Below are 26,542 nucleotides of genomic sequence, written 5' to 3'. Positions count from 1 at the left end.
TTCTTTGTAAGTTGTTTCTTTGTTGCACAGTTGTTGCAGGTTTTGAACAGTGACGCTGTTCTCAAGGAGTTTCTTGGTCCTTTAGGTTCAGGGCAGTCTTCTGAGTCCTCAGAGGTCGCTGGTCCCTGTCGGATGCTTCACTGTGGAGGTTCTTTGAGTCTGGAGTCAGGCCGGTAGGGCTGGGGACAAGTCAGTTGTCATCTCCATCGTCTCTGCGGGGCTTTCAGGTCAGCAGTCCTTTAGGTCGTCAGGAATTCTGTCTTCCTGGGTTCAGGGTCACCCCTAAATACTACATTTAGGGGTGTGTTTAGGTCAGGGGGCCAGTAGCCAATGGCTACTGTCCTTGAGGGTGGCTACATCCTCTTTGTGCCTCCTCCCTGAGGGGAGAGGGGCACATCACTATTCCTATAGGGGAATCCTCCAAACTCAAGATGGAGCATTTCTAACAGCAGGGGTCGTCACAGCTCAGGACACCTTAGGGGCTGTCCTGACTGGTAGGTGACTCCTCCTTGTTTCTCTCATTATCTGCTCCAGCCTTGCAGCCAAAAGTGGGGGCAGTGGCCGGAGGGGCGGGCATCTCCTCTAGCTGGGATGCCTGGGGTGCTGTAACAAAAGGCATGAGCCTTTGAGGCTCACCGCCAGGTGTTACAGTTCCTGCAGGGGGAGGTGAGAAGCACATCCACCCAGTACAGGCTTTGTTCCTGGCCACAGAGTGACAAAGGCACTCACCCCATGTGCCCAGAAACTCGTCTGGTTGTGGCAGGCTGGCAGAAACTGGTCAGCCTAGCACTAGGAGTCAGACTGGTATTCAGGGGGGCATCTCTAAGATGCCCTCTGGGATATTTTACAATAAATCCCACACGGTCGTCAGTGTGTATTTATTATGCTGATTAGTTTTATAACAAACTTCCCGGATTTCAGTGTAGCCATTATGGAACTGTGGAGTTCGTAATTGACAGACTCCCAGACCATATACTCTTCATGGATACCCTGCACTTATAATGTCTAAGGTTTTGCTTTGACACTGTAGGGGCATAGTGCTCATACAACTATGCCCTCACCTGTGGTATAGTGCACCCTGCCTTAGGGCTGTAAGGCCTACTAGAGGGGTGACTTACCTATGCCACAGGCAGTAAGAGGTGGGCATGGCACTCTGAGGGGAGTGCCATGTCGACTTAGTCATTTTCTCCCCACCAGCTCACACAAGCTGTGAGACAGTGTGCATGTGCTGAGTAAGGGGTCCCCAGGGTGGCGCAATACATGCTGCAGCCCCTAGAGACCTCCCCTGGTCACAGGGCCCTTGGTACCAAGGGTACCACTTACAAGGGACTTATCTGTATGCCAGGGCTGTGGCAATTGTGGGAACAAAGGTACAGTTTAGGGAAAGAACACAGGTACTGGGGCCTGGTTAGCAGGGTCCTAGCACACTTTCAATCATAACTAGCATCAACAAAAGGCAAAACGTCAGGGGGTAACCATGCCAAGGAAGGCATTTCCTTACACACCAATTATATCAAGCAAGTATCAAAGAATATTAATATATTCCGCACTTCAGTCCTTACCTTGGCTTTCCTTTCACAAAGTTTATATACAGTCTCCAAATTCGGGTCATTATTGAGGGGGTGAGAATACATCCTGTGTTCAAAGGCCTCGATTTTTTGAATTACTTTTTTCAGTCCCTGGTCTTTGATGCCCATATCATCAATAGGATCCAATAATGGTACTCCATCAGGGAACCGCTTCTGTACTTCCTAGAAAAAAAAAATATTATTACACAGGACATTCTACAGTTGATAAGACCACAATGTGGTTACAATGAATTCCAAGAGCTTTCTCCTATTCGGAAAGCCTTCTTAGTTTGAGCAAGCTTTGGTTTAACATAGAGGATCACGTTACTTACCTTCGCTAACAAATTATCTAGTACAGACACATTCTAGTTGCAGATTCCTTAGCACAGAATTTCCCCAGGTGTCAGACTGTATCCGGAGATTTTTCTTTGAGCGGCACCCCTTGTGCGCAGTCAGGTGGCGTCAGTTGACTCTGCGTCTGTCCATCGTTGGTGTCCGTGATGACATCGCGGTCGTATATAGGCACCACCCCGGCGCGCTGATAGTTTCTTTTCAGAACTTTTGACACCAGACAGAGCCATGAAGAACACAGACTGGTTCGCCAGAACTAGGGCCATGAAAGGGAGTCCCTGACGCTAGAAATCAGTTTGAAGAGCAGGGAGAATAGGTGGGCCGGTAAGAAATCTGAAACTAGAATATATTTCAACCAGATGATTAGTTACCAAAGGTGACTAACTTGTTCACCTGATTAAAGACTTCTAGTTGCAGGTTTGTTACCTTAAAATAGATACCCAAGCAATACCATCCCTGGAAGGGGGGGTGGGGAAGAGGGTGGAATCTGTGAATCAAGATCATAGGAGGAAGTTCTGCAGGAATGAACGGCCAAAACAGACGTCCCTGCGGACCTGACTGTTCAGGCAGTAGTGTTTGGTAAACGTATGCAGGGATGCCCACGTTGCTGCCTGGCAGATGTTCAGGACTGGAACTCCGCGTGCTAACAGTGGATGCAGCTGTTGCTCTGGTGGAGTGAGCACACAAACATGCAGGGTTTGCTTCTTACCCAAAGCATAGCCCATTTTAATGCGCAGAACAACCCGCACACATGTGAGGTAAGGACCAGGTTCAAATCTGGGGCATTAGGAATGGGGTAGGTGTAAACATATGGGCAAGACCTTTGAGTAATCTCACAACAATGGGAGATTTAAACAAGAAGGGTTGATCAGGAAGCCTGAGGAAGGCAGAGTGCAGACTGATAACCCTTAACGGTTCCCAAAACAGAGCCCTGCTGGGCAAGGGAGAGAATAAACAAAAGAACCCTAGACAGAGTTGAAGAAAGGGGAATAGTTCTGTTGGTACACCACAGTAGGAAAGTGCCTCTTTTGGCATGGTTTACCCCCCTGCCCCAAACGTTTTACCTGATGTTGATGCCAACTTGACTGAGTGTGTGCTGGGATCCTGTTCTTTCCCTAAAGTGTACCATTGGTTCCACAACTGGCACACCCTGGCCACACAGCTATATCCCTTGTTAAAGGTACCAGTGGTACCAAGGGCTCTGTGGCCAGGGAGGGTCCCTAAGGGCAGCAGCATGTATTATGCCACCCTAAGGGACCCTTCACCAAACACATGCACAGTGCCATTGCAGCTTGAGTGAGCTGGTGGGGAGAAAAAAGTAAAGTCGACATGGCATCCCTCTCTGGATGCCATGTCTACCATCCGCTGCCTGTGGCATAGGTAAGTGACCCCTATGGCAGGCCTTAGAGCCCTAAGGCATGGTGCCCTATACCATAAGTGAGGGCATAGCTGCATGAGCAATATGTCCCAACAGTGTCTAAGTCCAGTCTTAAACATTGTAAGTGCAGGGTGGCAATATTGAGTACATGGGCTGTGAGTTTGTCATTATCAACTCCACAGCTCCATTATGGCTTCACTGAAAGCTGGGAAGTTTGGCATCAAGCTTCGCAGCTCAATAAACCCACACTGATGCCAGTGTTGGATTTATTGAAAAATGCATACAGAGGCCACCTTAGAGATGCCCCATGCATTTCTCCCAACCCATCTAGTGCAGGTCTGACTGGCCTGTGCCAACCTGCCACTAACAGACAAGTTTCTGATCCCATAAGGTGAGAATCTTTGTGCTCTTTGGGGTCAGGGACAAAGCCTGCTCTTGGTAGAGGTGCCTCACGACTCCCCCTGCAGAAACAAACACTTCGTGGTGAGCCTCAAAGGCTCAGGCCTCCTGTTACAGTGCCCCACAGCACTCTAGCTAGTGGAAATGAACGCCCCCCCCACCCCGGACCAAGTCCCACCTATGGTAGCAGGTCCAGTGGGAAGATTAGGAAAAACAAGGAGGAGTCACCAGTGGAGCTGGGCCCACCCCTAAGGTGCTCAGAGCTGAGGTGAACCACTCCTGGTAGAATCCTCCATCTTGCTTTAGAGCGGTGGCATTAAAACATTTTAATGCCGAGACCCCAGTGGGGAAAAAATAATAATAATTGGGACACCTTTAGAATTGTTCTCAATTATTCTATTAAGTTGGCAATGTTTAAATAGGACTAAACTTGTTTAAACACTGAAGTTCTGTTACCTTTTTAGAAATGTAATAAATGTTTTTCTGCTTAAAACAAAGCACTATTATCTGCATAATAGTTCTTTTGGCAAGAGCCTGGCGACCACCTGCATCACTTGAGGGCCCCCCTAGGAGGGCCCGCCTCCCGGTCTGATTTAGAGGGTGTTAGCCAATAGAGTTAATAATGAACCCCCTTCCTAAATGGAGTGGGCACAGGAAGGGTGTAGCCATACTCGGGGACAGTATCCATTGGCTACTGCCCAATGACCCCTGTAATTCCCCTAAATCTATTATTAAGGGGCACACCTGAACCTTGTTCTTCAGATTCCTGGCAACTTCAAGAACAAGGACTGAAGAACCAACCCCCAGCAGTGAAGACTCCAGATGACAACTGACTTGGCCCCAGCCCTATTGGCCTCTCTGCTGCTTCAAGACTCCAGATACAAAAAGGTGACATCCTGAAGGAAAAGTGACCCCCACAAACCACTAGAGGACTGCCTGGCCACCAAAAGACCAGGAACTCCTGAGGACAGAGGACCCGTCCAAAAGAAACATCCAAGGAGGTCTCCAAAACAGCCCCGGATTTGCAAGCCTTTCCCATTTTGCACCCCCTGGTCTTGGCGAATCCGACTGACGGTCCAGCAAAGTCCAGCGCACTGCTCCTACTCGTCCAGCATTTGGTTTTCCGCAACGGACTCCGTGGACTCAGCCTGCAGCGTCTTCGAGACCCCCAGGGTCACTCGATTGAAAAGCATTGAATGCTCAACCCTGTGGTTGCACCCTGCACCCAGCCGCCCCTGTGCCGTTGAGGATGTGGGTTTGGTGCTGACCTCTGCCCGCCTCCTCCCAACCCGGTGGTCATCTAAAACCCCCAGGTCTGTGCCCTTAAGTCACAAGTACTTACATGCAACCCGTTTCTTTCCGAGTGCCTGCCAGTCTCCATACGATTCCATGAAAAAGCCAAAACCAACTTTGACCTCTGCACCCGGCCGGCCCTGTTGGGGTGAACTTGAACCTTGACCTGTGGTATTCCTAACACCCGAAGACTGGGATCGTAAGTGGAGTACTTACCTGTAAACTGTGTTCAAATCTTTCCTCCCTCAGACTGTATTGGCTCCCATCAGAAATTGCACTGTACTTTTGAAACTGAAAAGTGTTACCTGTAAACTGTTTTATCTGCAAAACCTAAACCAAGTGCATTTGATATATAAGCTTGATACAAACCTACAACTGGACATACCTGCAACAAAGATTCTTTTTGTTCTAGAAATAAACTTAAGTATATTTTTGCTGTATACAAACATTGGCCTGAGTTAGTCATTAGATTGCCTCATTTCTTGACTGACTACAACAAATGCTTTGCACTACCCTCTGATAAGCCCAACTGCTCTATCACACCACCATAAGAGAGAGCATTAATATTATCTACTTTAGCTTATGTTAAGCCTTTGGCGATCCACTGCACTCTGCACACACTAAACCTCATTTTGCGCATAACGTTTTGGTGGAGGGACGCATGGCTGCGAAGACAACATCACAGACTTCAGGCAGAAGGTTGAAAGCTGTCAACTGCTGCCGCTCAATCTCCACGTAAGAAGACGGAGACTGGGCAGGTTCGGGTGGAGAACCATCCCTGCTGCTGCGACAGAAGATCCTCTCTAAGAGGCAGTCTGACTGGAGGATCGACGGCAATGCTCAGAAGCTCAGGATACCGTACTCTCCGTGCCCAGTCCAGAGCCACAAGAATTTCTTGGGCCCCGTTGTTCTTGATCTTCTTGAGAACTCTGGGCGGAAACGGTATTGGCGGAAAGGCATACAGGACACTTGAATTTCACTCAAGACAAAAATATTGCAGAGTGAGTGCCACTTTGGAAACTCCCAACGTGCAAAACAGCTGGCATTCAGCGTTCTCTGCGGAGGCGAACAGATCTAACCAAGGCTCTCCCCACTGCTGAAAGAGACCTTGCGCCACCTCCGGATGGAGACTCCATTTCTGATCGACTATGCATCGAGGGCAGAGTTCGTCTGCTCTGACATTCAGAGAGCCCGCCAGATGTTGAACCACCAGGGAAATACCCTGGCACTCCAGCCATCTCCAGAAGCAAAGAACCTCTTGACAAACGGTCCAAGACCCCCCCACCCTACTTGTTGCAAATACCACATGGCGGTGGTGTTGTCGGTGAACACCTGTACCACTTTCCCTTTGAGAGAGAGAAGGAATGCTTTTAATGCAAGTCGGATCGCCCAGAGCTCAAAAAGGTTGATGTGGAGCCTGGACTCCACCTGAGACCAGAGGCCTCCTCATCCCTGGAGTGATGCATCTGTCACTACTGTGAGATCTGGTTGGGTAAGGGAGAGGGATCTACCATTGACCCAATCTGGATTCGACAACCACCACTGCAGGTCTTCTGCCGGTCCCTCCGAGATCTGAACCATGTAGGAGAGATTTCCCTGATGCTGTGCTTACTGGAACTTCAGGTCCCATTGCAGAGCCCACATATGCCATCTGGCACATTGGACCAGCAGGATGCAAGAGGCTAGGAAGCCCAGCAGCCTTAGAGTCATTCTCCAGGACAGAGGCTGAAACATCGGTCGATCATAGCCCGAATATCCTGGACTCGCTTTTCGGAAGCATAAGCCCAAAACTGCACTGGGTCCAGAACAGCTCCGATAAAAGGGAGCAGTCTGAGTGGGAGTCAGGTGTGACTTTGGCTCGTTTTTAGTGAAACCCAGCAAATGCAGGAGGCTTGCCGTAGTCTGGAGGGTGAGAGACGACTTTCAGGGGCGTCTTACTTCAACAGCCAGTCGCCGAGGTAGGAGAATACTGGACCCTGAAACCTGCACAGATGATCTGCAACCACTACCATCACATTCGTAAACACCTGAGGGGCACTGGTAAGGCCAAAGGGGAGCACGGTGAACTGAAAGTGCTCATGACCCACCACGAATTGTAGGTAACGTCTGTGGGTCGGAAGGTCGGGAATATGGAAACAGGCGTCCTTCAAGTCCAACGCTACCATCCAGTCTCCAGGGCAGAAAGGACCTGAGCTAGGGTTAACATCTTGAACTTCTTCTGGAGGTCTAGGACAGGGCGAAGGCCTTTGTCCTTTTTGGGCACCAGAAAGTAGCGGGAATAGCAACCACAACCTACTTCTGGCACAAGGAACCTCTTTATGGCTCCGTTGGCCAGGAGAGCCTTGACCTCCTTGAAGAGAAGAGCCAAACGATCCTCTGATAGATGATCGAATGATGATGGCATGGCTGGAGGAGAAGTCTTGAAAGGGACGATCTGTAGAAAACACCTGTCTGTGGTAATGGATTCCCAGTGGGGCAGTTGATGATGAATCCTGCCACCAATTGGTCCCGGATGTCCCAACAGACAAGGAAGGTTTAGAGGCAGAGGAGGGGGTGGATTGGGCGGCCCACTGACTCCCTGATCCATGAACTTGCTGGATCCCGCGTCCACGTAGGGGCTGTACAGCATGCGCCAGTCAGTGGCCTGGTGGAAATGAAGGCGGTTGGGAGCCCCTTCCATAGCCACAAAAGGAGCAAGAGGTGGACTGAGGGAGGTGAGGAGCGGCTGCGAGGCCAGGGGACTAAGCCATTATCCAGGAATCCTTAAGGCGATCCAGCGATTAATCCGGCTTCTCTCTGAAGAGACGAGTGCCATCAATGGGCATGTCCATCAAAAACTGCTGGAAATCACCAGAAAAAACCGACATCCTCAACCATGAGTGGTGTCTCAATGCCACCGTCGATGCAACCGATATGCCCAGTAAGTCGGTCGTATCCAGTCCACAACATATCTGTATCATGAACTTGACTGCACCTCTCCCATCTGTCATGGCTTGGGAGAGAACGTTCCAGGCTTCTTCCGGAACTTGAGGCAGCACTTGCGTGACTGTATCCCAGAGAGTATGGGACTAGCGGCCCCAAAAGGCATGCGGTGTTCATGGACTGGCAGAAGAAAAAATCTTCTTCCCCAAATTGTCCAGTCTTTTTGATCCCCTGTCCGGGGAGCAGTAGGGAATGCATGAGAGGATGATGAAGCCTGGATGAAAAGGCTCTCAAGCATAGGGTGTTGTGTAAGGAAATTTGGGTAATTTGGTGCAGGTGGATGGCAGCAGGCAACCGTCCTATTCACAGGAGCCCCTTTGGACCAGGTCCCCAGTAGGACGTCTGTAAGCACTTTGTTGAAAGGGTTACGAGTTGGAGGTCCCAGGCTGAAGCACTTCAGTCTGGAGGTTAGGCCTGACTTCCACAGAAGGAAGCTAAGCTAGAAGTTCAAAAACCTCAGCAGCCCTTCTCACCACCATAAAATATGACGCTCGCGCCTCCGTAGCCACGGTACAGGGAGAAAACATGACACTGTTGACGGGGGGGGCCTGGAGTCCAACCTGTTGGCATCACCCAAATCCTATACCCAGTCCATGTCAGGGTCAAGCCGGTCTTCTAAAGGGTCCAGCAACCCCTCTATAGTATCCCTGTCTCCATACTCATAGCAATAGGATTCAGGATCAACCCTGGGCAAAGCAGAACCCACGGAAAACAATCGGCGTAGAGCGACGTTGTGCCAGCTTGATGGGAATACGTATAGGGTCGACGTCGATTGTGGCCTGAACCAGCGCCGGAGGCGTCGACATCTAACCAGACGCCAGGGAAGGTTGCGTTGGCACGACCGGCGTTGGGACGGGTCCAGAAGCGTATCCTGAGGTGCCCTCTGGAGTCGGGACCTTAGTTGCCGACTTGGAAGCCGAGGGGGGTCCTCACCAAACTTCCCAGTTTTCAGTGTAGCCATTATGGTGCTGTGGAGTTCGTGTATGACAGACTCCCAGACCATATACTCTTATGGCTACCCTGCACTTACAATGTCTAAGGTTTTGCTTAGACACGTAGGGGCATAGTGCTCATGCACCTATGCCCTCACCTATGGTATAGTGCACCCTGCCTTAGGGCTGTAAGGCCTGCTAGAGGGGTGACTTATCTATGCCATAGGCAGTGTGAGGTTGGCATGGCAGCCTGAGGGGAGTGCCATGTCGACTTAGTCATTTTCTCCCCACCAGCACACACAAGCTGGCAAGCAGTGTGTCTGTGCTGAGTAAGGGGTCCCCAGGGTGGCATAAGACATGCTGCAGCCCTTAGAGACCTTCCCTGGCATCAGTGCCCTTGGTACCAGGGGTACCAGTTATAAGGGACTTACCTGGATGCCAGGGTGTGCCAATTGTGAAAACAAATGTACAGTTTTAGGGAAAGAACAATGGTGCTGGGGCCTGGTTAGCAGGCCTCAGCACACTTTCATATCATAACTTGGCATCAGCAAAGGCAAAAAGTCAGGGGGTAACCATGCCAAGGAGGCATTTCCTTACACCATGTAAAGTGCAAATGATATTAAAGATAATATGTGGACATATACATCTTAGATGGCTATCCATGGACCTAGGAATTATATAGGTTAAAGGCTAATGCAAATACAATAAGGTACGGAAGGTGAGAAAACGAAGGATATGAGTTCTGTTAGTGATCCTTATGGGTATATATATTTTCTTTTCAGGCAAAGGGGACTACATATGTTATCTAACAAACAGGTCATCTTATAATCGAACCTTGATACCCCCCCCAGACAAGCGGTAAGACACTAAATGGCCCAAACTTAACCTAAAAAGCTCTCAAATCATTAGGGGAGAGACAGCTTGTGTTTAAAAGAAGACTATATATTGTATATTTATTAACCTCAGGTTATTTATCCCCCTCACATGGTGGACACTATGAAAATCAGGGAGGACTAATTTCCTTTGAATAGGGATGATGCTCAATGATTTTAATTATCTGAACTCAACACAGAATCAGTATACTAGCAGGATGCAGTAGGGCTGGGGTGGCACCTATACAGATCTCACACACGTAACAAATACGCGTCAGGAAGTCTTTATCAAATTGAATGTCTTATTAAACAGCTTAATTAAAGGTTTCAAAATGTGACACTTTAGTGGTGCGATTAGTGAATATAAAGGCATACTTGACATCAAATGTATACAATTTATATTCTAAACAGTGTGTGATAATATTTAAGACATGCCATTCTACAAACATACAACAGATGTGAAATCAAATCCCACAGTGATCCATCCAGTTTAAAGCACTCTAGGTAAAACAAATCAAGACATGTACCTGAATTGATTTCAACACACTTTGCCGATTGTCGACAGGTCGAAGATCTTTGGGGATGTATAGCCTAACACTGCTGATAGAAGACAGAAGGTGCAACAAAACAGGAACAACCTAAACAAAGAACCACAAATGTATTGGTTAAAAGTACCCTAACATCTAGCAATATGTTTATAACAGGTTTTTTTTGGGGGGGTTTTATAAATTGTTTTTTTTATGCATAACACCCCCCTCCCCAAAAAACAAAAAAACAAATACAACTATGTACTACATTATAGCATATTACTTTAGGGGGGAATATCAGTCCAATCGCACAGCCTATGCCAGTAACAGTTTAAAGACTCCAGGTCCGAGTCCATGCATTTTACTCTATATTAGCATGCATGAAGAGATAAGACATCAATGCTATTAGGTTAGGTCGACCCAACCACTACAAATTCCGCAAGCAGACAGATAGAGCAGTGCCCACCCCTACAGAGTCAGTGCAGTACATTTCAACACATTAACCAACAACAGTACACTGTAATTATATTAAGCATCGACAGACCAGAAGACAGAGCTACTAATGACCGTCATTCATCCAGTGCAACAAGTGGATACGGTTGAGGGGGCACCAGGGGAAGTATCACAGCAGCATCCTAGAACAAAACAGGAACCGAGGGGAGGGAGTGAGGGGAGCTCACTCATGGCGACTCCCTTCCCAAAGCAAGACTGGAAGTACGCCCCGCCCCACCCAATGATCACCAAAACACATCCATGCCTCAATAACCCCCGAACTCAGTACTCCAAGGGCGTGACCACGACTAGGGCTCAACAAGCAGATGCATCCGACAAAGGACCCTCACCCTCCTGCACGCCAGCCAACTCAATCATGGTACGCCAGATCTCCAAATCCCAGTCAGCATGCTCATCCAATCAAACCTTTCGCAAGCTGCATTCCTCCGCGGTAGCCCATTCAGCTAAATCACTCAACCGGGTAACATGCAGATGGGGTGGGGGCTGGCCCATCAGATCCCAATGCACCTTTTTGCCAATATAAGCCCCAACTGTGCAAATCTATACGCCATTTTACAAACTTTTTAGGGACTGTGATCAGGCCTAGCAGGCAGTGCTTTATCGTCTCCTGCACTCTCACAGCTGTCACTTCCTTCAGCGTCTTCACCACTCGATGCCAATAAGGTTGGACAGAGCCACAGACCCACGCCATGTGATCAAATGAGGCAGACGGTACTCCACAACGGCCACAACTATCAGGCTTTGAGGGAAATATTCTATTTAAGCGTTGAGGCGTCACGTATGCTTTATGCAAGTAATAGAAGTGTGTCAACTTAAACCTAGCATTGCTAGTCGCATCTTGCACCAAAGTACAGGCCCTACGCCAATCACCATCCATGAGCGCCGTTCCGAGGCTAGTTTCCCATCAGTCTCTAATCCCCTGAGTGCCTTTTAGTCTGTCACCCTGGAGAGCTTTATACGTTCGAGACAGGAGACCGCGGTCACCGCCAACATCAAGTATTGTCGCCAGGAGATGACTCCTCCGGAAAGGACGTCAAAATACCTCTGACCATCTGCGAGATATTCGCATATTGTAGGAACTGCCTTGGACCTATTCCAAACAGGGATTCTGCCTCATCCCTCACAATGAACGTGCCATTCTGAAATAAGTCACCTGCATTCTTGCAATCCCCTGCTCGCCACTGCACAAAATCGATTACCTCAGCAGCCTTGGCAAAAGGTCTGACCCACCATAGGGGAAGTAGGTGCGCGTATGGGGCCTTGCGCTGAACCTGCACAACCGCCCTACCCCAAGCTCTCGACACCTGCTCCACCAGATAGGGAGCACCTTGCGGAACCCCAGAGCCACCCATTAGTATATGCGGGAGGCGCTCCACACAGACAGAACCAACGAACAAATCCTTTTCCCAATTGGGAGCATCCTCACACCACCGGACTGCATACTGTATGTAGGAAGTTGGCTCTGTATATACTATTTCAAAGTGAGAAATAGTGTGCACAGAGTCCAAGGGTTCCCTTCAGAGGTAAGATAGTTGCAAAAGTAGATAATTCTAATGCTCTATTTTGTGGTAGTGTGGTCGAGCAGTAGGCTTATCAGGGGGTAGTGTTAAGCACTTGTTGTACACACACAGGCAATAAATGAGGAACACACACTCAAAGACTTACTCCCCGCCAATAGGTTTCTATATATTGAAAAATATATTGTCTTAGTTTATTTTAAGAACCACAGGTTCCAGATTAACAGTAAACACTTTAAATGTAAGGTACTTCACTTAAGATACTTTAGGAACTTTGAATAAAAGCAGTATCATATACAGTCTTTGTAAAAATGGCAATAAGCTATTTTCAAAGTGGACACAGTGCAAAAAGTAACTTTTCCTGGGGAGGCAAGTAAAGGTTAGATTAGGAGGTAAGTAAAACACTTACAAGTCTCAGTTCTGGGGCATAGGCAGCCCACTGGTGGGGATTCAAGGCAACCCCAAAGTTACCACACCAGCAGCTCAGGGTCGGTCAGGTACAGAGGTCAAAGAGGTGCCCAAAACACACAGGCGCCTATGGAGAACAGGGGTGCTCCGGTTCCAGTCTGCCAGCAGTTAAGTACCTGCGTCCTCGGGGGGCAAACTAGGGGGGTTTTGTAGAGCACTGGGTGGGACACAAGTAGGCACACAAAACACACCCTCCGCGGCACAGGGGCAGCCGGGTGCAGTGTGCAAAGCAGGCGTCGGGTTTTAGATAGGAAACAATGGAGGGACCTGGGGGTCACTCTAGCGGTGCAGGCAGACACAGGGGGGGGAGGGGGGCTTCTCGGGACAGCCACCACCTGGGCTAGGTAGAGGGTTGCCTGGGGTCACTCCTGCACTGAGGTTCGGTTCCTTCAGGTCCTGGGGACTGCGGGTGCAGTGGTGGTTCCAGGCGTCGGGTCCCTTGTTACAGGCAGCCGCGGTCAGGGCAGTCCTCTGAGGCTTCAGAGATCACTGGTCCCTGTTGAATGCGTAGCTGGTTGCAGGTTTTCGACTCTGGGGACAGGCCGGTAGGGCTGGACCAAAGCAGTTGTCATCGTCCGTCGTCTCTGCAGGCTTGTAGGTCAGCTGTCCTTCTTTGGTTCAGGTTGCAGGAATCTGATTTCCTGGGTTCTTGGGTGCCCCTAAATACTAAATTTAGGGGTGTGTTTAGGCCTGGGACGGCAGTGGCCAATGGCTACTGTCTTGGGAGGTGGCTGCACCCTCTTTGTGCCTCCTCCCTGTTGGGCACATCCCTAATCCTATTGTTTTCTAAAAACTGGCATCACCTCAGCTCAGGGCACCTTAGGGGCTGTCCTGACTGGTGGGTGACTCCTCCTTGTTTTTCTAATTATCTCCTCCAGCCTTGCCGCCAAAAGTGGGGGCAGTGGCCGGAGGGGCGGGCATCTCCACTAGCTGGGATGCCCGGTGTTGCTTTAACAAAAGGGGTGAGCCTTTGAGGCTCACTGCCAGGTGTTACAGTTCCTGCAGGGGGAGGTGTGAAGCACCTCCACCCAGGGCAGGCTTTGTTCCTGGCCACAGAGTGACAAAGGCACTCTCCCCATGTGGCCAGCAACACGTCTGGTTGTGGCAGGCTGGCAGAAACTGGTCAGCCCCACATTAGAAGTCTGATTGGTATTCAGGGGGCATCTCTAAGGGTGCATGATACAATAAATTACACACTGGCATCAGTTTGCATTTATTGTGCTGAGAAGTTTGATACCAAACTTCCAAGATTTCAGTGTAGCCATTTTGGAACTGTGGAGTTCGTGTTTGAAAAACTCCCAGACCATATACTCTTATGGCTACCCTGCACTTACAATGTCTAAGCTTTTGCTTAGGCACTGTAGGGGCATAGGGCTCATGCACATATGCCCTCACCTGTGTTATAGTGCACCATGCCTTAGGGTTGTTAGGCCTGCTAGAGGGGTGACTTACCTATGTCACAGGCAGTGTGAGGTTGACATGGCACTCTGAGGGGAGTGCCATGTCGATTTAGTCATGTTCTCCCCACCACCACACACAAGCTGAGGCAGTGTGCACGTGCTGAGTGAGGGGTCCCCAGGGTGGCATAAGACAGCCCTTAGAGACCTTCCCTGGCATCAGGGCCCTTGGTGCCAGGTACAAGGGACTTATCGGAGTGCCAGGGCTGTGCCAATTGCGGAAGCGAAGGTACAGTTTAGGGAAAAAACACTGGTGCTGGGGCCTGGTTAGCAGGGTCCCAGCACACTTTCAATCAAAACTTGGCATCAGCAATGGCAAAAAGTTAAGAGGTAGCCATGCCAAGGAGGCATTTCTTTACAGTCCACATTTAAAATAGCTTATTGCCATTTTAACTAAAACTGTGTATGTTATTGCTCTAATTCAAAGTCAGTTACTTACCTGTGTGGAGTACCTTGCATTTTATGTATTTACGTCAAATCTTAAAATAAATTAAGAAAATATATTTTTCTATATAAAATCTATTGGCCTGGAGTAAGTCTTTGAGTGTGTGTACAACAAATGCTTAACACTACCCTCTCAATAGCCTACTGCTCGACCACACTACCACAAAATAGAGCATTAGAATATAGCCAACAAGTGTTTGGTCCACAAAGATAATATAACTGCAGACATCATCAGGCCCTACACTAGAATATCTATTATCCTGCCTTTCCAGGCAATTAGTGTCCAAGTAATCATCACCTGAAGTGCAGCCTGAGCTTGTGCCTTTTCTGGAGCACTCTCCTCGAATATACCCATGATGTACAGAGACGAATGACATACTATATCACTCCATTACCCAACTTTAGGTGATGATAACAATAAAGTATTCTTTGATGGAAGACTTACTTCAGTACTATACTGTGATACACCAGTGGAGTGCTTGAAAACCCCTTTTTCATTTAGATGACTGACTGGCCTATATGAAAAGGCATGACCACTTTTGAAGAAAAGAAGCCCTAGGGCGAAGCACCACGTTGTCAGAAAAATTGGTGAGGTAGGGAGACTTAGATGATAAGGCCTGCAGCTCACTCACTCTGTGGGCAGATGTATTTGCAACAAGGAAAGCTGTTCTCACTGTTAGAAGCCTGAAGGGAAAGGTGTGAAGAGGCTCGAAAGGTGCGCACATCAAAATGGTCGGAACCATATTAAGATCCCACTGGAGCATAACAAAAGGGGATGGAGGAAAGAGGTTAGTAAGACCTCTGAGGAACCTATGTACAACAGGAGACTTGAACATGGAGGGTTGATCAGGTAACTACAAAAAACCAGAAACAGCAGATAAATAGCCCTTAAGAGTGCCCAAAGCAGAGCCCCACTGGGCAAAGGAACGAATGAACAAGAGAACTTAAGCAAAAGGGGCCTGCGTCACCAGCAGGAGCCAATGAGACCTAGCAGCCTCAGTCATTTTCACCTAAATCTAGGATAGAGGCGGAAGCATCGGTATCATAGACTGAATTTCCTGGACCTGCTGCTCGGGATAACCCAAAAACTGCACAGTGTCCAGAACAGCTCAGATGAAAGGAAGTGTCAGAGGGAGTCAAGTGTGACATTGGCACGTGTGAACCCTAGCCAATGCAGTTCGCAACAGTCTGGAGGTGGGAGATGACAGCCTAGGGGCAAGCTCACCTTCAACAGCCAGTTACCAAGATAGGTGAACACTGATACCTCTGCTCTCCGCATATGAGCTGCAACTACCACCATCACCTTGATGAACACCAGCGGTAGCACGGTGAACTGAAAGTGCTTGTAGCTTACCGTGAACCATAAGTAACGCCTGTGGGAAGACATGACGGGGATGTGAAAAAATGCGTCCTGCAAGTCCAACTCTACCATCCAGGTTCCTAGGTCCAAGACAGACGAGACCTGAGCCAATGTGAGAATTTTGAACTACTCCTTCTTGAGGAAGAGATTGAGGGCTTTGAGGACTAGAACATGGCGAAGACCCTTGACTTTTTGGGGGACCAGAGAGTAGCTGGAATAGGAACCACAGCATACTTCTGGGACCGGAATCCTCTCTATGGCTTCCTTGGCCAAGAGACTGAACTTCCTCCCAGAGAAGGGACAAATGATCCTTTATCATACAGTCATAAAATGGTGGCAAGGATGGAGGAGGAGTCTCGAAAGGGAAGGAGTAGCCCCTTCGGATGATTTGCAAAACCCACCTGTCTGAAGTAATGGATTGCCAGCGGGGCAGGCAATGGCAAATGGATTGTCAGTGGGGCAGGCGATGGCAAATACTGCCACCAACTGGGTGACCTAGGTTGTGGAGACAGATTAGGAGGGTTTAGGGGCTGCTGCAGAGGATAGGGCGGGGGTACTGACCAGACCACTAGCCACCTGACCCATGAAGTCAGTGGGACCTGCGCCCTCAGCCACACAGAGATTGAGCAGCATGCGTTGCACAGCGGCAGGAAGGGAATTGGTGCAGTTGGAAGCCCTTCCCATAGCCAAGAAAGGGGCAAAAGGCAGATTGGGCAGGACAATGAACTTGAATCCTTGAAGCGGCCCAGCACCAAATCTGCTGCGTCGCCGAAGAGACAGGTGCTATCGAAGGGCATGTCCGATAGCTAAGTTTGGACATCCCCCGAAAAGCCAGGCATGGTGCTTTAGAGTTACTGTCGTTGAAACTGCTCTGCCTAGAGAGTCAGTCATGTCCAGGCTGCAATGGATTGTGAACTTTGTTGAGTCTCTTCCGTCTACAGCAGCCTGAGAGAGTACAACCCAGACCTCCTCCGATATCTGGGGCAGCACTTACGCAACCCTGTCCCACAGCGTGTGGGAATAACAGCCCAAAAGGCATGCGTTGTTCACAGATTGCAATACAAGGCTGGTGGAAGAAAACATTTTCTTCACAAATTAATCCAGTCTCTTGGATTCCATACCTGGGGGGTGGGAAGAAACATGCCATGGGAAGTACAGGCTTAGACACCAAGCTCTCAGGGATGGGGTGTTGCGTCCAGGGAACTTTGGTACCTAGGTGAGGGGCAATGGCGGCAGGCAATCATCCTGTTCACGGGAGGCCCTGTGCAGGGTTTGCACCACATACTCAAAAGGACGTCCAGAGGGCATCATTGACCTGAAGCAGGGGTTCGGAGGTAGAAGCTCCCGTTTTCAGCACCTCTGTCAAGAGGTTAGTCTTGATGGCCACTGAGAGTAGCTGAAGAACCAAGCCCTCATGAGCCCTCCTCATCACCACTTCATAAGAGGCTGCTTTCTCCACAGCCAAAGTAGGGGAGAAAGCACACCAGTATCTGGAGATGTGCCACTCCACTGGCTTCACCAAATTCCTCAAGGAAGTCCATTTCTTCTTTGTATGGCTCGTATTCTAAAGGGTCCATCAACCCCACCGATTCTTCCCTGAGGCCTAATTCAGCAGAATAGGGCTCAGGATCTGATTGAGGAGGCAAAGCACCTGCTGCCTGACACCACCTATCCTGCCGTTGGTGGGTGCTGGGAGGGTCAGCATCGGAACTGGCACCGGAGCAAGTTGAGGTGGTACGACCAGTGCATGTCTGGATTCAGGACTGAATCCTTGAGAGCCCACTGGCACCGAAGCTGAAGCCGCCAGCGTGGAACCAGTGGGGCCACCTCTAAGCACACGGGACTGAAGGTGCTTCGGCAGGGTCACACTGCCCAACAATGAGACGCATGGCCTCATAAAATACTTTTAGTTGGGCAGGGGTCGCTCTGGCTCCCAGAAATTCAGGAAGGCACGGAATCAGGTTCCAAAGAACGGGGCCTAAACTGACGATGTTCCTTCGTCGCGTTGGCTGAAAAGTCAGAGTGCTTCAACTTTTGTGGCCAGACTTAACCAATCGGCCTGAGAACTTTGAGTGGGATGACAAAGACTACGGACTCCACAACTGATCCTGCGACATTCCTCTCAACTGAGACCACGACCTGAGCAGAGTCACATGCCAGGGCGCCATCAGCTTTAGGGACCGCTACCTCAAAGCCTTCAGATGCATGTCCGGCACTCAGAGCATGACTTTGGGTCATGGTCGCGTGCCAGACACCACAAGCACATGAGGTGCAGATCTGTCACGGACATCACCCAATGATAGGATCTGCAGGGCTTAATATCAGTCTTAATATATGACATCCCGTGACACACCAGGAATGATCTCAAAATAATTTAACAAGAAGACATAAAAGACCAGTTAAAAAGTGACTGAGGAGTAGCTTTCAATAAGTCAGCATGTCTGGGTGGTGCCTATTTAGGCACCACAATATATTGCGGCATGGACGATGGTAACAACTGAAATGCTGCCAATCTATGCCACCTACTGAAGAACAGAAGTACTGCTCATGAAAAAAAATTCCTGATCCAGTCTGGCGCCTGGGGAGAATTCAAACGTAAGGAATCTGCAGCTAGAAGCCTCTATCAGATAAAAACAAAATCCAGCAATGGGCAGGCCATAAGATTCGTACTTTGGCACTAGAAAATATCAATATTCTATTAGTGAGTAGGTAATGTCAAAGAGGACAAAGCGTTTCTGCTGCAACATGCTGCTTTATGATCATTAAGGCGATGGCAAATTTTTTTTTTTTTAGGTCTTAAGGAATGTAGCCATGTATCCCAATAAAGTCAGGAGTGGTAAAGGGATCAGTATAGAAAAAGTTATTTCATTTAAACTATCAAGTACACTACATCAAAAATCCGATTACCGAAGAACGACAAGACAAACGCAGTCATTATCTGTTTCAAATTAATGCATCGTAGTTGTACAGAAGAAAAAGTCCAACAATGTAAAATGCAGCAGATAGTCCTATAAAATAATTTTCTTTTTTACTGGCATACCACAATAATGCCATCTTTCGGCAGTCAGTTTAGACCCCAAGTCTAATCCCAATACTTCGAAGCAATATGATCTTCCATTTCCTAGCCTTGGTAGCCACAGCACACAGTTAGGATAGTTTGCTTTATCAGGTTTGGTCAGATTGATCTGGGAGTACCAGAAATGCCAACAGTAGCATTGGTCAACAGGCTAGCAGTTTTGAAAATATTTTAGTATCCACATTTATTAGTGTAGGAGGCTGGCCCTCTTTGTAGTGTGCAAAGCTAGGCACACTTTGCAGGGGGCCAGGCAACCACACATTGGTTTACAGGGGTAAAACTAGATCACCTAATGCTCTAATTGTTAAGGTAGCTTGGTCGAGCACTTAGGCCAATCTTGGAGAAGTGCAAAGCATTTGTTGTACTCACAGTATCAATCTTGCAACTCACACACTCAAAGGAATACCTTGAGATCAATTTACAAAAATGTCAGATTTTTATGTAATTTTTCAGACCAAGTTTATCAAAATTGGTTAAGTACTTTTTGAGATATGAATTTTTGAAGTTTAATAAAAACAGTCATTGCATAATTATGCACCATAGGTATCAATGGAAGATCACATTTTAAAACACGTATAAAATTGTACAGTTTCTTTACCAAGTTCTTCTTCTGCAGTTTGGTCGAGGTCGTTCGTGGGCACAGTGTGCCAGCTGGAGATGTTCAGGCAGCTCCCGGCTGGAGCAGCAGTAGGTCTCTGGACCTGGTGCAGGGCCACTGCGAGACAACTTCAAAAAGCACTGCACAGGTAAGTTTAAAGATGGTTCTTTGGGGGTCCCTTTGGAATATCGAGGTTGCAAGGGGTGGGGGACCCTTGGGGCACAGCAGGTTATTTGGTGCAGGGCACAGAGCAGCTGGGTGCAGAGCAAATTGGTGAGCCAGGAGGTGTGCACAAGTATGTCCTCAGAAGCATAGGTAAGCTGGTACAAGGGTCATTTGCAGGCCTACAGTGGCACTCTGGTGAGAGGTCCGAGTGTTCCTGAAGTCCCTTGACTGGGGCTTTCTTCCTGGTCCTTTTTCAGCCCCAGGCAGGTTGGTTCTCTCAGTGTCTGAGGTTAGCTGACCAATACCCAAGGTATTAGTATGGTTTAAGCACTGGAGGGCGCAGTGTCCTCAAACTTGGCACACTAGCAGGGTTTGTCCTTGCGGTCGTGGGTGTGTTGTTTGGTCCAGCTGCGGCTTCCGGTTCAGAAGTTAGCAGCTGGTCAGTGAAGTGACCATCACTGGCTTGCTGGCTACTTGCTGTTGTAGAGTGGTACTTCCTATCTGGAGCGAGTTGTATGCCGATTTTCGAAGCCTACCAGTCCTCAGGGGTTCTTTAGAGTTTATCTAGTTGTCCAGCAGCTCATCAGTGGTGACTGTTGGGTGCGGGGTGCAGCAGGCAGGATTTGGTGCCTTTTCTTTGTTTCTCGTAAGGAAATGCCTCCTTGGCATGGTTACCCCCTAACTTTTAGCCTTTGCTGATGCTAAGTTTTGATTGAAAGTGTGCTGGGATCCTGCTAACCAGGCCCCAGCACCATTGTTCTTTCCCTAAACTGTACCTTTGCTTCCACAATTGGCACACCCTGGCATCCAGGTAAGTCCCTTGTAACTGGTACCCCTGGTACCAAGGGCCATGATGCCATGGAAGGTCTCTAAGGGCTGCAGCATGTCTTATGCCACCCTGGGGACCCCTCACTCAGCACATGCACACTGCCTCACAGCTTGTGTGTGCTGGTGGGGAGAAAATGAATAAGTCGACATGGTACTCCCCTCAGAGTGCCATGCCAACCTCACACTGCCTGTGGCATAGGTAAGTCACCCCTCTAGCAGGCCTTACAGCCCTAAGGCAGGGTGCACTATACCACAGGTGAGGGCATATGTGCATGAGCAAGTCTTTGAGTGTGTGTTCCTTTTTTATTGCCTGTGTGTGTACAACAAATGCTTAACACTACCCTCTGATAAGCCTGCTGCTCAACCACACTACCATAAAATAGAGCATTATAATTATCTAATGTTGCCACTATCTTACCTCTAAGAGGAACCCTTAGACTCCGTGCACACTATTTCTTACTTTGAAATAGTATATACAGAGCCAACTTCCTACAAGAGTTTTTGTTGAAACTTGCACATGACATACCCTTGGCATGTCACCTGAGGTAAAGCAAGACCTGGGATAGACTTGTCCCACACTTTCACTGGCCCTTATGTCTGAAGAAACAAAGGAGTTTTGTCACTCCTGTGTCACCTGTCAAGCCAATGGCAAAGTAGGTAGCACTACAAAGGGCCCCCCTAATTCCACTACCATTGATTAGGGTTCCCTTTGAGAGGTTTGGGGTGGACATTGTTAGCCCCCTAGTCCAGTCCACTGCCTCAGGAAACAGATTTATACTGGTGGTGGTGGACCATGCCACTAGGTATCCGGAGGTTATACCTCTAAGGACCACTACAGGTCCTGCAGAGGCAAAGGTCCTCCTGGCAATCCTCTCCAGGGTGTGCTTTCCAGAAGAGATGGTATCAGACAGAGCTACAAACTTCATGTCTGCATACATTAAAACCATGTGGAAGGAAAGCGGTGTTAGAAGTTCACCACCCCTTACCATCCCCCAAACCAATGGTTTGGTTGAGGGGTTCAAAAAAATTCTCAAAGGCATGATTATGGGACTCTCTGAAAAACTCATGAGGAGATGGGATGTCCTATTGCCATGACTATTGTTTGCCTACAGGTAGGTTCCTCAGAAGTGAGAGAGCTACAGCCCCTTTGAACTTCTGTTTGGTCATCCTCTTAGGGGTCCAATTGCACTTTAAAGGGAAGGATGGCACCAAACTCTCAAGCTCCCTAAGCAAGGAATTGTTGATTATGTACTTGGCCTCAGATCCAGGATGGCTGAATATATGAAAAAGGCCACTAAAAACCTTCAGGCCAGCCAACTGCAAAAGCAGTGGCATGATCAGAAGGCTGTCCTAACTGTATACAAGTAAGGACAAAAGAGTGGTTCCTGGAGCTTGTGGCTCCCAGGGCACTCCAAAACAAATGTGGTCACCACATTATAGTGGAGAAAAAGGGTGAGGTCACCTATTTGGTGGACCTTGGCACTCCAGAAGCCCCCCCTCAGGGTGCTTCATGTGAACTGCCTTAAGCCCTATTTTGACAGGGCTGATCTGACCCTGCTCATGTCAACTAATGAGGGACAGGAAGAAGAGAGTGACCCTCTCCCTGACCTCTTCACCACCACTGCAGTGATGGCTCAGTGGATAGAGTGGTCCTAGCAGACTGCCTTTGAGTCTCAGAAAGAGGACTGCAGGAACCTCCTAGGCCAGTTCTCTGAACTGTTTTCTCTGACAGTTGGTCAGACAACATGGTGTGAACACACCATAGACACAGGGGACCATTTGTAGGAAAGTACCCTTTTTTTGGCATGCTACCTCCAATTTCTGCCTGATGTCTGTGTTTGACTGTGTTACTGGGATCGTGCTAACCAGGACCCCAGTGATTATGCTCTCTCTCCACTAACTTTTGGCACTGCATACTAGTAACCTGCATTTCATCCAAAATTGGCATACTGGTCACTCCTTATAAGTCCCTAGTATATGGTACCTAGGTACCCTGGGCATTGGAGTTCCAGGGGATCCTTATGGGCCGCAGAATTTCTTTTGCCACCCACATGGAGCCCATGCAAAAGCTTCTACAGGATTGCCATTGCAGCCTGTGTGAAATGGTTCATGTACCCTTTCACAGCCATTTACTCTGCACCAGGTCACTTATAAGTCACACACATTCCAGGCCTTCCAACCCTAAAGGCTGGTGCAGAATACCTGTGTGTGAGGGCACTCCTGCACTACCAGAGGTGCCCCCACGTCGTACAGGACCATTTCCCGGACTTTCTAAGTGTGGGGACGCCATTTTACACATGCACTATACATAGGTCACTCACTATCTATGTGCAGCTTTACAATGTTAACTCCGAATATTGCCATGTTTGGTATCAAACATGTTGGAATCATACCTCAAGGCTTTTGCAAGCATTGGTTGTATGATTCCATGCACTCTGGGGGCTCCTTAGAGGTCCCACACAGTACTACCATTACAGCATTCTGAGGTTTTCCAGGCAGCCCCAGCTGCTGCCACCTCACAGACAGGTTTCTGCCCTCCTGTTGCTTGAGCAGCTCAAACCCAGGAAGGCAGAAAAAAGGATTTCCTTTGGGAGAGCGATATTACACCCTCTCCCCTTGGAAATAGCAGTTAAATGAGGGGTAGCCTCCCAGAGCCTCTGGAAATGCTTTGAAGGTCACAGATGGTGCCCTTCTTGCATAATCCAGCCTACACCGGTTAAGGGACCGCCCCAGTCCCTGCTCTGGTGGAAAACTGGACAAAGGAAAGGGCAGTGACCACTCCCCTGTCCATGACCACCCCAGGGGTGGTGCTCAGAGCTCCTCCAGAGGGTCCCTGGGTTTTGCCATCTTGGATTCCAAAGTGGTAGGGAACTTTGGGAGCATCTGAGTGGCCAGTGCCAGCAGGTGACGTCAGAGCCCTCCCCTGATAGGTGCTTACCTGTCTAGCTAGCCAATCCCCTCTTCAGGGCTATTTAGGGTCTCTCCTCTGGGTGTTTCCTCCGATTCAGATTGCAAGAGTCCAGCAGGAATCCTCTGCATCCTTTACTTCACCTTCTTACTGAAGAAACTGCACCTGGACCCTTCATGAACTCTACAAACTGCAACAAAGAAGCAAAGATTACTTCTGCAACATTGTATCTTCAGCTTCTGCCAGTAACTGCAACTGTTTCCAGGCCGTGCCTCCTCTGAGGTCTGCCTGTCTTCAGCCTCCACCAGAGGAACAAAGGAATCTCCCTTGAAGCAATGGAGTCACTTCCCTGCTTCATCAGGTACCCACTGCAGCGACAACGGGTGGCGTGGGTCCCCTCTCCTGAAGTACATGGATGCAGCAACACAGGTGGTGGACTGAAGTGGTCCTGATATCAAACTGTCCAACTTTGGTGGAGGTAATAGCTTGCCTCCCCATGCAAGACAGTACCCCCGTGCTCTGCGTGTTTTGCAGTTGCTAAGGCTTGTTGGCATCCTTCCACAAAGTTCTTCGTGCACCATGCAGCTGTGGCCCCCAGCACTCCTTCCTGAGTGGTTTTCTGGCAGGGTGGGACCCCTTTGTGTAGTGGGCCTCCTTCTTAACCTTCTTTGTCCCCGTGATGTGGGACTCCTGTGCGCGCTGCCTGGTCCTCTGAGGGCTCTCTAATTTGCTGAGAGCCCCCTCTGACTAGCCCTCCTGGGTAGAATCCACCAGGTCCCTCCTGGTCCCAGGCAGTGCCATTTTCCACTAACTGTGTGCTTTGCGTATGCCAAGGCTTGTTGGCTGAATCCAGCTATGCAAACAAGACTGCATTCATCCATCCGGCGTGGGACATCTTCTGCACCAACCAGAAATCCACATCTATCTTCTTGGGTGCAATACTGACTGTTATTCCTCACCAGTGGTTCCTCTTCTGTACCTTCATCTGGGTTAGCAGGGACACCTGTTCCCCCTGGACTCTTCAGTGCTTCATGAACTTGGTCCCCTTCTTCTACAGGTCTTCAGGACCAGGAATCCATTGTTGGTGTCTTGCAGTCTCTTCTGGTTCTTGTATAATAATCTTTCTCGTGTTCTTGTGTGTTCTAGAAAACTTACTGTGATTTATTCCTGCTTTCCCGGGCTCTAGGGTGGGTTTTATTACTTACCTTTGGTGTTTTCTAATACTGCCAGCGCCCCTCTACACAATGAACTTGCCTAGGAGGAAAACCGACATTGCGTTCCACTTTCTTAGTATATGGTTTGTGTTCCCCCAGTCCCATTTCTAACTATTGTGATTTTCACTATTTGCACTGTTTTTACAGCTATTTCTGCATACTAGTGTATATTTGTGTATTACTTACCTCCTAAGGGAGTATAGTTTCTATGGTATTTTTGGCATTTGTATCACCAAAATAAAGTACCTTTATTTTTTTTTATTTTTTTTTAACACTGAGCATTTTATTTCGTGTGTGTGAGTACTGTGTGACTACAGTGGTACTGCATGAGCTTTGAATGTCTCCTAGTTAGGCCTTGGCTGCTCATCCACACTACCTCTACAGAGCCTGGCTTCTAGACACCGACTACATTTCACTAATAAGGGATTACTGGACCTGGGATAAGGTGTAAATACCTTAGATACCCGCTACAAATCATGCCAACCTCCTACACAGTTTGCCTTTTAAAAGTAAAATTTACAGGCAATCTGATCATGTTAAGGATTGATCAAAGCTGAAGTGCAGAAGATGCTTGACCTAGGGGTGATTGAGCACACTGACAGCCCCTGGGCTACCCCAGTGGTGCTGGTACCAAAACCTCACTCACAAAATGGGAAAAAGGAACTGAGGTTCTGTGTAGAATACAGGTAGCTCAACACAGTGACAAAGACTGATGCTCACCCTATAACTAGGGCAACAGCCAAGTATCTACGCACCTTTGATTTGACTGCAGAATATTGGCAGATCAAACTGTCACAGGATGCAAACCAAAAACTGCATTCTCAACCATTAGAGGGCATTATCAATTTACTGTTATGCCCTTTGGTATGAAGAATGCACCTGCCACTTACCAGAGGCTGGTGAATACTGTCCTCCAAGGTTTGGAAGCCTATAGTGCAGCTTATCTTGATGGCATAGCTGTCTTTAGCTCCACCTTGGATGACCACCTGGTCCACCTGTGGAATGTTTTGGAGGCCCTGCGGAAGGCAGGCCTCACTATTAAGGCCTCTAAGTGCCAGATAGGCCAGGGGAACGTTGTATATCCGGGCCACCTGGTAGGTGGAGGCCAGATTTAACCACTGCAGGGAAGATCTAAATTGTCTCAGAATGGGCTCCCCCTACAACACATATCCAGGTAAGAGCCTTCCTAGGCCTCAGTGCGTACTACAGGCGGCTCATCAAGAACTACAGCTCCATTGTAGCCCCTCTTAATGACCCCACATCCAAAAAGATGCCAAAGAAAGTTTTATGGACAGCTAGCGGTCAAAAAGCTTTTGAGGAACTGTGCTCTGCAGCAGTGTTAAAAAGCCCTGATTACACCAAGACATTCATTGTCCAAACTGGTGCTTCAGGGGTAGGGGTGGGGGCAGTTCTTTCTCAGCTCAACTCTGAGGGCCAGGATCAACCAGTTGCTTTTATCAGCAGAAAGTTGACCCCTAGAGAGAAGCGTTGGTCAGCTATAGAAAGGGAGGCCTCAGCTGGGGTCTGGGCCCTTGAAGAAGCTGAGGCCATACCTGTTTGGCACTCACTTCTATGGCTCAAACAGATGAAGGGAGAAAGCCCCATACTGTTGAGGTGGTCCATATCCCTAGGGGAATGGACTTTACAGTGGAACATAGACCTGGGAGTAACAACTCCAATGCAGATGGACTG

General features: G+C 48.6%; 1 protein-coding gene across 2 annotated transcripts in view; it reads right to left on the bottom strand.

Annotated features, from left to right (window-relative positions):
• MTREX (Mtr4 exosome RNA helicase) overlaps nucleotides 1-26,542 on the bottom strand; it is a 629,876-nt gene that overhangs the window by 128,973 nt on the left and 474,361 nt on the right. For both annotated transcript variants that reach the window (XM_069222101.1, XM_069222093.1), the window contains 2 exons: nucleotides 10,303-10,413; nucleotides 1,563-1,751 (listed from right to left, as the gene is read on the bottom strand). In XM_069222101.1, the coding sequence (XP_069078202.1) occupies nucleotides 1,563-1,751; nucleotides 10,303-10,413 (300 nt within the window). The remainder of the gene's footprint in view (nucleotides 1-1,562; nucleotides 1,752-10,302; nucleotides 10,414-26,542) is intronic.

This window comes from Pleurodeles waltl, chromosome 1_1, assembly GCF_031143425.1.
Source record: "Pleurodeles waltl isolate 20211129_DDA chromosome 1_1, aPleWal1.hap1.20221129, whole genome shotgun sequence".
Lineage (NCBI taxonomy): Eukaryota > Metazoa > Chordata > Amphibia > Caudata > Salamandridae > Pleurodeles > Pleurodeles waltl.
This window is presented reverse-complemented; position numbering and strand designations above follow the sequence as displayed.